At 65.6% G+C, this 12,636-nt stretch overlaps 2 protein-coding genes across 2 annotated transcripts; one reads left to right on the forward strand and one right to left on the reverse strand.

The window, feature by feature from the left end:
* Positions 1-2,680: 2,680 nt before the first annotated feature.
* On the reverse strand, positions 2,681-5,829 carry ACTG1 (actin gamma 1). Its single transcript, XM_050319080.1, has 6 exons — positions 5,744-5,829; positions 5,221-5,351; positions 4,898-5,137; positions 4,154-4,592; positions 3,685-3,866; positions 2,681-3,601 (listed from the first exon to the last, which is right to left on the reverse strand). The coding sequence occupies exons 2-6, from the start codon at positions 5,341-5,343 to the stop codon at positions 3,458-3,460; spliced, it is 1,128 nt and encodes a 375-aa protein (XP_050175037.1). The 5' UTR covers positions 5,344-5,351; positions 5,744-5,829; the 3' UTR covers positions 2,681-3,457.
* Positions 5,830-9,395: 3,566 nt separating this feature from the next.
* Positions 9,396-12,551, forward strand: FSCN2 (fascin actin-bundling protein 2, retinal). The gene is made up of 5 exons (XM_050319243.1): positions 9,396-10,218; positions 11,674-11,830; positions 11,906-12,027; positions 12,098-12,265; positions 12,346-12,551. Exons 1-5 carry the CDS (start codon positions 9,396-9,398, stop codon positions 12,549-12,551), a joined length of 1,476 nt encoding a protein of 491 aa, XP_050175200.1.
* Positions 12,552-12,636: the final 85 nt, after the last annotated feature.

Consider the following 12,636-nt stretch of genomic DNA (forward strand, 5'->3'; position numbering starts at 1 on the left):
GGGGGTCGTTTCAGTGCACTGTGTCCCCCAGCCGGGGGGGACGGGGACAGCGGGGAGCGCTGTACAGAGGGGGCCAGGGTGGGGGGCTCGGCCCGGGCAGGGGCCCAGCCGCCGTCCCCAGTGCAATAGGGGGTGACCGCGAGGGGACCCAGGGGGCCGTGGGGGGTCCACGGGCACCCCCTGGGGCCGGCGGATGCTGGCCCGTCCCGCCGCCGCTGCCTGGAAAATACTGTACAGGGGCTTTTCCAGTGTAAACACTAAACCAGAAAAAAAATCCCACAAAACAGGATAAAAAAAAATAAAATCCAAAAGGACAAAAAAAAAAAAAAAAAAAAAGGAGCAAAGGGTTAAACAAAGGTTTTATGAGCCGCCACTCCTGTAAAGGCCTTTTACTATGGAACTTTTTTATGGATAACTTGGCTTATGAATAAATATATGAACCGTTGCTGGCGCCGGCTCCGCTCTCGGCTCTGCCTCAGTTTCCCTTCTGCTGCGACCACCCTATGCACCCCCACTGTGGGCACCCCTGGCTCTGGGCACCCCCAGTTATGGGCACCACCACCCCCCAGCACCCCCAGAGGCCTCCCCAGCTTGGTGTTGGCAGGAGATGGGCAGGGGGGGTAGGGTTAGAGACCCCCAGGGCACCCTGTCCTGGTGGCACCCGGTCCTGCTGCCAGGGAATGCAGGCAGGGATGCAGGGAGGAATGGGGGGAATGCAGGCAGGATGCAGGTTGGGGTTGCAGGATGATGCAGGCAGGGTCAGTGGGATGCAGGATGCAGGCAGCAGGATGGGGGATACTCCTGCAGCATGATTAGGGATGCAGGGATGGGATCAGGGATGCAGGGTGGGATCAGCGATGCAGGGGATGGATCAGGGATGCAGGGGATGGGATCAGGGATGCAGGGCATGGGATCAGGGATGCAGGGCATGGATCAGGGATGCAGGGCATGGAATCAGGGATGCAGGGCATGGAATCAGGGATGCAGGGCATGGAATCAGGGATGCAGGGCATGGAATCAGCGATGCAGGGGATGGATCAGGGATGGGATCAGGGATGCAGTGGATGGGATCAGGGATGCAGGGGATGGAATCAGGGATGCAGGGGATGGAATCAGGGATGCAGGGGATGGATCAGGGATGCAGGGGATGAATCAGGGATGCAGGGGATGGAATCAGGGATGCAGGGATGGGATCAGGGATGCAGTGGGTGGGATCAGGGATGCAGGGGATGGATCAGGGATGCAGGGGATGGATCAGGGATGCAGGGAATGGATCAGGGATGCAGGGGATGGATCAGGGATGCAGGGTGGGATCAGGAAGGGCTCTCGTTCCCCCCCACCGCTTGTTCCACCCCCACGTGGGAACAGACGGACAGGCAGTGCTGCCTCGCCATTGGCCGCTGTTCCGCCAATCAGCGGGAGCGGAGCCGCCGAGCCGGGCTCCCATTGGCTGTGGGGACGCCCTTTTGTTCTCCGGGCCCGCGCGCCGCCGGTGCCCGGCCGGGCCGCCAGGGGGCGCTGAGCGCAGGGCCGGGCGCGCGCGTGGGGACGTGCTGCCCCCTGGCGGACGGGACGGGACACAGCGACCGATGGGGGACGGGGGGACAGAGGGGACATGGGGGGGGACAGGGTGGGTATTTGAGGCAGGGAAGGGGTGGGGATGGACAGACGGACACGAGGCCGGCAGGACAGACGGCCGGACGGATAGGCAGGTGGGCAAGCAGTGGGACAGACAGCCGGGTGCTGGGAGGGAGGGACAGGCAGACGGACAGACAGGCGGACAGACAGGTGGTGGGAGGAGGCCGGACAGATTGGTGCAGGGACGGGAGAGTGGTCCGACAGACGGACGGACACGGGGAGGGACAGATGGACAGGCAGACGGGCACGGGGAGACAGGAAGGGATGGACAGCTGGACGGACAGAAGGGGCAGGGAGGGATGGGCGGCGGGTGAGGAGCTGGCAGGGAGGACAGACAGATGGATACGGGTGGATGGACAGATTGACATAGGGAGGAATGGACAGCTGGACGGACAGATGGACTCAAGGAGGCTGGAGGGCTGGACAGATGGATGCAGAGGGCTGAAGGGTGAGAGCAGAGCTGGCAGGGTGAACAGACAGGGATGGACAGACAGAGAGACAGGTGCAGAACAGGATGGACAGAAGGACAGGTGGGCAGCTGCAGGTGCTGTGGGTTGGGGGGGCCAATGGTGGGGACAGGACATCCCCCACCCATCCAGGGCATCCAGAGGGACCTGCACCCCTAAATCAATGGGAACAGCAACTGCAGGGTCTTCACAGCACAGGGACCCCCAGACCTGGTGCTGTGTCACGTCCCCCTCAGCCACCCAGTGTGTCCAGTCCTGGGGACACCAACCCCGAGGGTTGGGGGGATCTCTGGAGTGAATCCCACCCACCCACACCCCAACCCCTGGACATGGGGCACCTCAGTCCTGAAGTGATGGATAAAGGTGGGGAGGAAGGGCTGAAGACCCACCCCAGGCAGGGACCCTCAGCACCCCAGCAATTCCATAGACAGGCAAGAGTAGCCAAGAGCCTGTGCAAAAAAATCCAGCTTCTTGGCCCCTAAACACCTATTTTTAGCCCCAAAATCCCACCCCAGTTTCCTGGGGAAGCTCCCACCCACTCCCCCCCACCTCACCACACACAATCTCAGCTGGAGTTACTGCAGCTTTTTTTCCATTTTATTTTCCTTACACAATGAAGTGTTTGTTGGGCATTACAATTTCTCAACTTTTCGGATGATTCTTAAACAAATTTTGATTTGGTTTTTTTTTCTACCGTCACGTGAGAACATTAAGGCAACGTACAAAAAAAAAAAAAAGAAAAAAAACAGAAGAAAAAAGAAAAAAATCTGACATAAATTAAAATGCAGAAATTTACAGGTGTAAATGTAGAGCTTCAGCAACTTGGAGCTGAGGACTCGAGCCCTGCGGTGGGACCAGGGGGAGGAGGGGAAGGAAGAGGAGGATGAGGAGGGTGTAAGGCTCGGATGTGATATGTTTTTTTTTTTTCCCAACCTTGCTAGAAACGGTGAAAAAAAAAAAAAAAAATTTCTCGATGGACTCCTACCAGCCTCTACAGGAAACCTGGAATATTCCACACGGGATGTACGGCAAAGTCTGGCTCCAAATACCCTGTACAGAGCGGGCCCGGGGCCGCTGTCAGTGTGGGGGCCCTGGGAGGGGGAGATCCCGGGATCGGGGAGCCCCAGGGAGCCGATCCGTACAGGGTATGGGCTCGGGGAGCGGCTAACTCGGCTACAACAAGGTCAAATCAAGCGACAGCGCGCCCATCCACGTGTCTAACATCAGGTACAGACTTCCCAAGGGCAGGATTTCTTTTGGAAGAAGGCTTATTCCAGTTGCAGGAGGCTGGCATGAGGTGTATGGATGCCCGGGCACAGCTCCCGGGCGTGGCAGCGGGGCCCGCAGTCCGTTTAGAAGCATTTACGGTGCACGATGGAGGGGCCGGACTCGTCGTACTCCTGCTTGCTGATCCACATCTGCTGGAAGGTGGAGAGGGACGCCAGGATGGAGCCGCCGATCCACACGGAGTATTTGCGCTCCGGAGGGGCGATGATCTGCGGAGGGGAGAGAACAGTGAGCGGTCAGGGCACAGCCAGAGCCTTCCCCTCACCCCTCACCGCCCCGGAGCCTGTCCCACCTTGATCTTCATGGTGCTGGGGGCCAGCGCCGTGATCTCCTTCTGCATCCTGTCGGCGATGCCGGGGTACATGGTGGTGCCTCCGGACAGCACCGTGTTGGCGTACAGGTCCTTCCTGATGTCCACGTCACACTTCATGATGGAGTTGAAAGTGGTCTCGTGGATGCCACTGGATTCCATGCCTGGGTGGGGAGGAGGAAGGGGCAGGTTTGTTAGTGCCACCCAGGATCTTGTTAGTTCCCCCCAGCACCCCCAAGTGCCCACCCACCACCTTGTCAGTGCCACCCAGCCCCCTTTACTGCCACAAAGAAGCTTGTTCGTTCTAACCCAGGACCCCTCAGTGCCCACCCACCACCTTGACAGTGTCACACGGGGCCTTGTTTGTACCACTCAGGACCTCCCGGTGACGCACCCTGGACCCCTCCCCTCAGCCCCACCCCACCCGGAGCTGACCCTGCCCCACACATACCCAGGAAAGAAGGCTGGAAAAGGGCCTCAGGACACCGGAACCTCTCGTTGCCGATGGTGATGACCTGCCCGTCGGGCAGCTCGTAGCTCTTCTCCAGCGAGGAGGAGGAGGCGGCCGTGGCCATCTCCTGCTCGAAGTCCAGGGCCACGTAGCAGAGCTTCTCCTTGATGTCCCGCACGATCTCCCGCTCGGCCGTGGTGGTGAAGCTGTAGCCCCTCTCTGTCAGGATCTTCATGAGGTAGTCGGTGAGGTCGCGGCCGGCCAGGTCCAGGCGCAGGATGGCGTGGGGCAGAGCGTAGCCCTCGTAGATGGGCACGGTGTGGGTCACACCGTCCCCAGAGTCCATTACAATGCCCGTGGTGCGGCCGGAGGCGTAGAGGGACAGCACGGCCTGGATGGCCACATACATGGCCGGGGTGTTGAAGGTCTCAAACATGATCTGGAAGGAGGAGAAGAGCCAATTAGCAGCAGGTCCCCAGCTGGGCGTGTGCACTCAGTGTTAGAACACACATGCTTGGCATGCAGAGCAACCCAGTGTGTGAAGGGAAAACCAAAAAGGATGCAGGCAGAAAACACAAATGAAAGAACCTGAGGCGTCAGGGGAGAAATGCCAGGAGAACAGAACCCTGAAAATGTCGGGAGAAACAAAACAAAAAACAGAACAAAAAATTCAAGTTTCAGATATAACGAAGGAGGTTCGTGAAGATGAGTGAGAGGGGCCGGCGGGCAGGGGGAGCACGGTACCTGCGTCATCTTCTCTCTGTTGGCCTTGGGGTTCAGGGGGGCCTCTGTGAGCAGCACCGGGTGCTCCTCGGGGGCCACGCGCAGCTCGTTGTAGAAGGTGTGGTGCCAGATCTTCTCCATGTCGTCCCAGTTGGTGACGATGCCGTGCTCGATCGGGTACTTGAGGGTCAGGATGCCCCTCTTGCTCTGCGCCTCGTCCCCGACGTAGCTGTCCTTCTGCCCCATGCCCACCATGACGCCCTGCGGAGCCGAGCGGGTGAGTCAGCGCCGCCCCCGCCCCGGGCCCGGCCCGGCCCGCGCCCCGCGCCCCCCGCCCGCCTCACCTGGTGCCGGGGGCGGCCGACGATCGAGGGGAACACGGCGCGGGGCGCGTCGTCCCCGGCGAACCCGGCCTTGCACATGCCGGAGCCGTTGTCGATGACGAGAGCGGCGATTTCCTCTTCCATGGCGGAGGCTGCGCCGGGACGGGGGGAGGGAAGGGAAGGGAAAGGTCGGGTCAGCGGTGCCGCGGCCCCGGGAGGAGCCGCTGGCTGCGGGCCATGCCCGGCCCCCCCCGCCCCGATGGGCCCTCCCGTTTGAATCGCCCGTTCGAATCTCCCGCGCGCTGACGTCACCCGCCGCCTCCACCAATCGCGGCGCGCCCCCCTCACATCCCCACCTGCCCGAACCCACGGGCGAGACCATCCCAGCGCGGCACGAGGGGAGGGAGGGGGGGGGCACCCCGCACAGCCGCAGCCCACCGCGGGGCCGGGCGGGACCGAGCGCTGCAAAACCCTCCCTGCACCCCCCGGGGAACGCGGGGGAAGGGGCGGCGCGGGCGCGGTGCGGTGCGGGGCCGTGCGGTACCTGCTGCGCGGGGGTCGCTGCTGTGGGCGCTGCGGTGACGGTGCCGCCTGGTCCGGTGCCGCCGGCTGAGTGAGACCGCCTGGCTGCCAGCCCCGAGCTTTTATACCCGGGGGGCGACGGGCCCGCCCCCCCGGCCGAGAACATCGCCATATATGGAGATCTTTCAGAAACACGCGCTCCCATTGGCCGGCGCGGACCAGGCCACGTGGGGCGGCTGCCGGGTTGGCCCCGCCCTCTCGGCACCCCGGAACCTGTATGGGGCGGGGGGGCTGCGGGAGGGGGGCGACCCCCGGTCCCGCCGGGACCCCCCGATGCCAGCGGGACCCCCCGGCTCGGGCACCCCCGGGCAGCGCCGGGCACCCCGGCAGCGCCTCTGGGGTGGCCGGGCCCCTGCGGGCCTGGCTGGGCCGGGCCTGGTCCCGCACCCCGAAGGGGGGACCGCGCCCCCCGCCCCGGGCAGCACGTGCACCCCAGGCGGGCACCGGGACCCCCCCGCCCAGGCACCGGACACACCACCCCTTCCCACGGCACCTGCACCCCCGCCTTGGCCCTGGCACCCCCCGCCCACCTGCACCCCCACCCACAGCACCGGGACCCCCAAGCACCAGCTCCCTGCCCACAGCACCGAGCTGGGCATCCCTGGTGCCCCCCAACTCGCCCCCCACTGCACCCCAGACTCTGCCCTGCACACCCCAGTGCCCACTGCACCCCTCAGAGCACACCTCACATCGAGGGGTGCCACCCAGGGCTACAGGCACGCCCCGGCCCCCCAGAGCTTCCCCCAGCACCTACAGGCCCGGCTGTGCTGCCCTTGCACCCCACAAACAGCACACACCCCCCAGTCAGTGCTGCCATCCCAGTGACCCCAGTGACGCCCCAGTCTGAGCCCCCCAGCCCCAAATCTGGCCACTCCCCAGCCCCCTCAGCCTGGGGGGCTCCTCACATCGAGCCCCCTCCCTGTTCCCTGGGGGGTGCCACAGGCCCTGAGACCCCCCTGCCACGGGGGGTCACAGCCACGGCTCCACCTGTGCAGTGTCAGGTGTGTGTGGGGGGGGGGGTCCCTGTGCAGGCCAGGTGGGCACAGCAGGCCAGGTAGCCACGCCTCGTGCCAGGTGGCCATGCACCATTTCAGCTAGCCAGGTGCTATGCCAAGTAGCCACACACTGTATCAGAGGCCTATGCATCCCATCAGGTAGCCATGTACCATATCAAGTAGCCACATGTCGTGTCAGGTAGCCACACACTGTGCCAGGTAGCCACGCACCATGCCAGGTAGCCACAGGCTGTGCCACAGGCCCGTGCACCAGTCCCCCCACATCAGCTCCTGGCCCCTCGGTGCCACTCAGGCCCGTGGCAGTCCCCACTGGCCTTGCCATCCTTGTGAGCCGCGGAATTCCCACTGCCCGCCCAGCCCCTCCCAGCAGCTCGCGGTGCCACCGGGATGGGTGGCACGGGGGGTGTCGGGGCACAGCAACAGTTCGGGGTGGCCGGTGGGGGTTCTGGGGGTGTTCTGTCACAGCCCGAGGGGTCCCGTGTCCCCCGTGCCAGCGCCGTGTCCCGCGGGGCCGTGGTGGGACCGGGGGCACCAGGGGGCTGGCCGGGGCTGGCTGCAGGTGACAGCGCAGGTGACACCGCACCCCGCGGGTCCCGGGGGACACCCGGGGGGACCCCCGCCCGCCCCCGGCACCGCCGCTGCCCGAGGGGGCCGCCCCTCCCCGTGACTCAGGGCGGGCAGGGCCGAGCAGGGAAGGGCAGGGCCGGCAGCAGGAGCAGGAGGAGGAGGAGGAGGAGGAGGAGGAGGAAGGAGGAGAAGGAGGAAGGCACCACCTCCGCCCCGCCCCGCCCCGCTACCCTCTGTCCGTCCGTCCGTCCGTCCGCGCTGCCCGTGCGCACGTGAGGGGTGATGATGGGGGGGTCCCAGCACCCCAGTACCACTCCAGAGCCCCCCAAACCCCCGCGCTGGTGAGGCACCGCTGAGCACCCCCCATCCCCCAGGGGGGCAGGGCAGCACCCCCAAATCCCTCCCGGGAAGGCTGTTGGATGGAAACCAGGAAGGGGTCCCACTACCAGTACCCTGACACCCCTCCTGACCCCCACCGCGACCCCCCCGGGCATGTGGGGCACAGCTGAGCCCCCTCCACCTCCCATCTGCCAGCCCCCCCATCAGGGCTGGGGCAGCACCCCACATCCCTCCTGGGAAGGGTGCTAGATGGAAACCAGGGTGATACCCACCCGGGGGGGGCACCCACCCCAGCCCCCTGTGATGCCCTGGCCTGTCACGAGCGTGTTGGGTCTCAGCAGCCCCCAGTGGGGAGGGGTCCAGCTGTCCCCAGGCCGGGGGGACGCAGGGACACGCTGTGGCTGTGGGGCAGCGCCCAGGGGGCCCCCCCGAAGGGAACCTGACTCCGCCGGGGGGCCGGGGGGCCTGTGGTGTATAAATGCTGCTCCCGGCTGCTCGGCCAGGCAGGTGCCAGCGGGCACCCACCGAGAGCCACGCTGCCCCCCTGCTGCCCACAGCCCCCCCTGAGCCCCCCGGGACCCTGACCCACTTATCCCCCAGCGCCAGGGCCTGAAAGCCGAGCCGGCTCTGTTTCGGGGGTCAGTTACAGCAGCTCGGGTGTCGCGGCTCGGGGGGCCACGGCACCCCCCGGCTCGGGCAGAGCCAGCCAGGCATGAAAAAGTCATGAGCAACCAAAGCTGGGGTTGTTTGTGGGAACAATAACCGGGCACGGGCCTGACACCGGAGCCGCTGGGCCAGGGAGATGGTGGCAGGAACCAGGGCGGCATCGCCGGGACGCGGCCAGAGCCCGGCATGGGGGATCCGAGCACTCCGGGGGGCCCAGGCGGTGGCACAGCCCGTCCCTGCTGGGCCCAGGTGGAGCGTGGCCAAGGTGGGGGGTCCCTGTGGCTGCGTCTGCTCTGTTTGGGGGGTCCCACTTGGGCTGGGGTTCAGTGCCTGCAAGGTGGGAGTGAGGCCTGGTCTCCTGCACCCCTGTCCTCCCCAGTCCCCTGCACCTCCTGCCCCCACCACAGGGCCGGACCCTCATCGCTGTCATGAGTTCCAGGCGGTCTCAGCCCCAAAGGACCCCACGCCCCAGGATGGCTCCAGGGGGGGCCAGGGGTGTCCGTGACCCCGATCCACAGCTGCAGAAGGGATTTGGGGCCACAGGACAGATGGAGGCCAAGGGCCCCAAAGCAGGATAAAAGGTTTACACTAATCAAAATGCCTGGCTAATTGGAAAAGGCGCTTAGGGGCTGGCCGGGAGGCGGCGCGGCTGGAGGTGACCCGCTGCTGAATCAGAGGGACCGGTAACCTTAACCTGCCGGCATCGGAACGGATACGCCGGCCCGGATCGGGTTCCCACCCAAGTTTTCCACCCGCGGCTCCACCACAGCCGGACGGGGCCGCGGCGAGGGACGGTGGCGTGGCCGGGGGCTGCCGCGGTGCCCCCTCGCCCGGGCGTCCCCGGTGCCCACCACGACCTGGCCGGTCTCTAATCCCACCTGAGGGTACCCAGGCGGGTCGCAGCCCCCCAGGCCCCGTCCCACTCCGTGCCACAGGCACTCGGTCCGGCCCCGCCGCGACGCCCGGGCTCGGCAGCGCCGGGGAGCCCCCGCCGGCCCCCCGGGGGCCGCCCCGCCTTGGGGGAAGATGCCAACGAATGGGATCCACCAGGTGCTGAAGATCCAGTTCGGGCTGATCAACTGCGAGAGCCGGTACCTGACGGCAGAGAGCTTCGGCTACAAGGTGAACGCCTCGGCGCTCAGCCTCAAGCGCAAGCAGATCTGGACGCTGGAGCAGGATGAGGCCGACAGCTCCATCGTCTTCCTCAAGAGCCACCTGGGCCGGTACCTGGGCGCCGACAAGGATGGGAAGGTGCGCTGCGAGGCGGAGCAGCCGGGCCGGGACGAAGGCTTCAACATCATCACGCAGTCGGACGGGCGCTGGGCGCTGCAGTCGGCCCCGCACCGGCGCTTCTTCGGGGGGCGCGAGGACCGCCTGTCCTGCTTCGCCCCCAGCGTGACGGAGGGCGAGCTGTGGACCGTGCACCTGGCCATGCACCCCCAGGCCAACCTGCTGAGCGTGAGCCGCCGCCGCTACGCCCACCTGAGCGCCCACGAGGACGAGATCGCCACCGACAGCAACCTGCCCTGGGGGGTGGACGCGCTCATCACCCTCTGCTTCCAGGACAAGAAGTACAGCCTGCGCACGGCCGACGAGCGGTACCTGCGCTGCGATGGCACCCTGGTGCCCGAGCCCGGCGCCGGCACCGGCTACACCCTCGAGTTCAAGGCCGGCAAGTTGGCGTTCAAGGACTGCGACGGAAAGTACCTGGCGCCCACTGGACCCACCGGCACCCTCAAATCCGGCCGCAGCTCCAAGCCAGGCAAGGATGAACTCTTTGACCTGGAGGAGAGTCACCCCCAGGTGGTGTTCACAGCAGCCAACGGCAGATACGTCTCCATCCGGCAGGGTAAGGGCTGCCCACCCTCTGCATTCCCCTGCCATCCCCTGCCTGCAACCCTCTGCCTGCCCTCTGCCCCCTGCCGCCCCTGCCTGCACCCTGCTGCCCACACCAGTGTCCCCACTGCCCCCTCCCTGCACCCCCTCTGCCTGCTCCCTGCCCATCCCTGGGACCCCCATGCTCCCACAGCTTTGTGGGAGCACCGCTGGGATCCCCCAGCCCGGGGGGGACACCCCAAAGTAACAACCCCACAGCAACAACCCCACAGCGCTGCCCCTGCCTGGGGAGCACCCTATGGCCACATGCCTGGGGACATGGGGTACCCCAACCCAGCTGCTGGAGGGGGGCACGAGGGTCCTGCCTGCTCAGGGCCAGGGGGGTAGGTCAGTGGGGCTGGAGTGGGAGCAGCCATGGAGGTGGGAAGGGCTCTGGGGGGGTGGGGGTGCGTGGGTGTGTGTGTACACACGTGTGTGTGCACGTGCAGGCCTGTGGGTGTGCACAGGTGGGTGTGCACAGATGCGTGCACATGTGTCTGTACACGTGTGTGCATGGGAAGGGCTCTGTGGGTGTGCACGGGGGGTGTGTGTGTGTACACACATGGGTGTGAAGGTCCCCATGTGTGCACAGGGCTCTGTGTGTGCACGCACACACGTGTGTGAGTGCAGGTCTCCATGTGTGTGCACACACGTGTGCGTGTGCAGGGCTGTGGGCACGCACAGGTGTGCTCAGGTGTGTATGTGAGCACACACACACAGGTGTGCAGGGCTCTGTGCAGCACCTCTGGGTCCACAGTTTGTGTGTGCCCCCCACACGTGATGCCCTGTGTGCACACACACGTGTGTAGAGCCACTGGATGTGAGCATAGGAAGTGGAGCCCTTCAAGGACCCCACTCGCCCCCAGGTGCCCCCCGGGGACGGTGCCACCCCCGTGCCAAGCAGCTTAGAGCCGGGTGACAGGGGGGACCAGCTATAAATAGGGGTTTGTGACCAGATGGACACGGTGGTGACAAGCTGATTAACCAGCCCAATTAGCACAATTGTTTGCAGGAGGATTTGGAAGGAGGTGGGGGAGGAAGAAGGTGGCTGTGGGGTTGTGGGGGTGACGGTCGGAGTGGTGACAATGGCTGGAGTGGGATGGACGGCTGGAGTGGAATCAGTGACGTGGCTGGAGTGAGATTGGTGACAGTGACTGGACTGGGATTGGTGCTGGTGGCTGGAGTGGGATTGGTGACCATGGATGGAACGGGACTGGTGTTCATGGCTGGACTGGGAGGGGTCCTGATGGCCAGAGTGGGACTGGAGCTGATGGCTGAAATGGGATCAGTGCCAAGGGGCGGAGCGGGATCAGTGTCCATGGCCGGAGCAAGAGCAGTACCTGGAGCAGGATTGGTGCTGATGGCCGGAGAGTGCCCAGTGTCCACGGCTGGAACGGGACCGGCACCAACATCCACTCCCACCGTCCAGGTGTCAATGTCTCGGCAAACCAGGACGAGGAGCTGAACCACGAGACCTTCCAGCTGCAGATCGACCGCGACACCAACAAGTGCAGCCTCCACACCAACACCGGCAGCTACTGGACCCTGGTGGCCCACGGGGGCATCCAGGCCGTGGCCACCGAAATGTGAGTGGGGCAGGGTGGGGAAGGGGGCCTGGGGCTTCACGGCCCCCCCAGCTCACGCTGTCCCTGTGTCCCCAGCGCTGCCAACACCATGTTTGACATCGAGTGGCGCGGGCGGCGCGTGGCCCTGCGCGCCAGCAACGGCCGCTACGTCTGCACCAAGAGGAACGGGCAGCTGGCGGCCGTCAGCGACGCCGTGGGTAAGTGCTGGGGGGCGCTGGGGCACCCAGGGTGGGCCCCTGGGGGTGCTGAGCGCCGGGTGCTGCGCAGGGGAGGACGAGGAGTTCACTCTGAAGCTGATCAACCGCCCGATGCTGGTGCTGCGGGGCGAGCACGGCTTCGTCTGTTACCACCGCGGCTCCAACCTGCTCGACTCCAACCGCTCCGTCTACGACGTCTTCCACATCAGCTTCAGCGACGGCGCCTACCAGATCCGAGGTGGGTGCGGGTTACAGGGCTGGGGGGGCTGGGGGTCTGTCCAGCTCACACTGACAGCACCCCCCGGGGACTCCCCGCAGGTCAGGGGGGCAAGTTCTGGTACGTGGCGAGCAGCGGGTCGGTGTGCAGCGACGGGGACCTCTCCGAGGATTTCTTCTTCGAGTTCCGGGAGCGCGGCCGCGTGGCCATCAAAGCGAAGAACGGGCGGTACCTGCGCGGGGACCCCGCAGGGACCCTCCGTGCCGACAGCGAATCCGTGCTGCGGGCCACGCTCTGGGAGTACTGACCCCTCTTCCCGGGCAGCCCCCCACACACAGGCACCAGCCTGTCCCCGGCAAAGGGGGGTGGTGGCAGCTGTGCCCCTGGCCCCT

This window comes from Myiozetetes cayanensis, unplaced genomic scaffold, assembly GCF_022539395.1.
Source record: "Myiozetetes cayanensis isolate MyiCay16 unplaced genomic scaffold, myiCay2020 scf22, whole genome shotgun sequence".
NCBI lineage: Eukaryota > Metazoa > Chordata > Aves > Passeriformes > Tyrannidae > Myiozetetes > Myiozetetes cayanensis.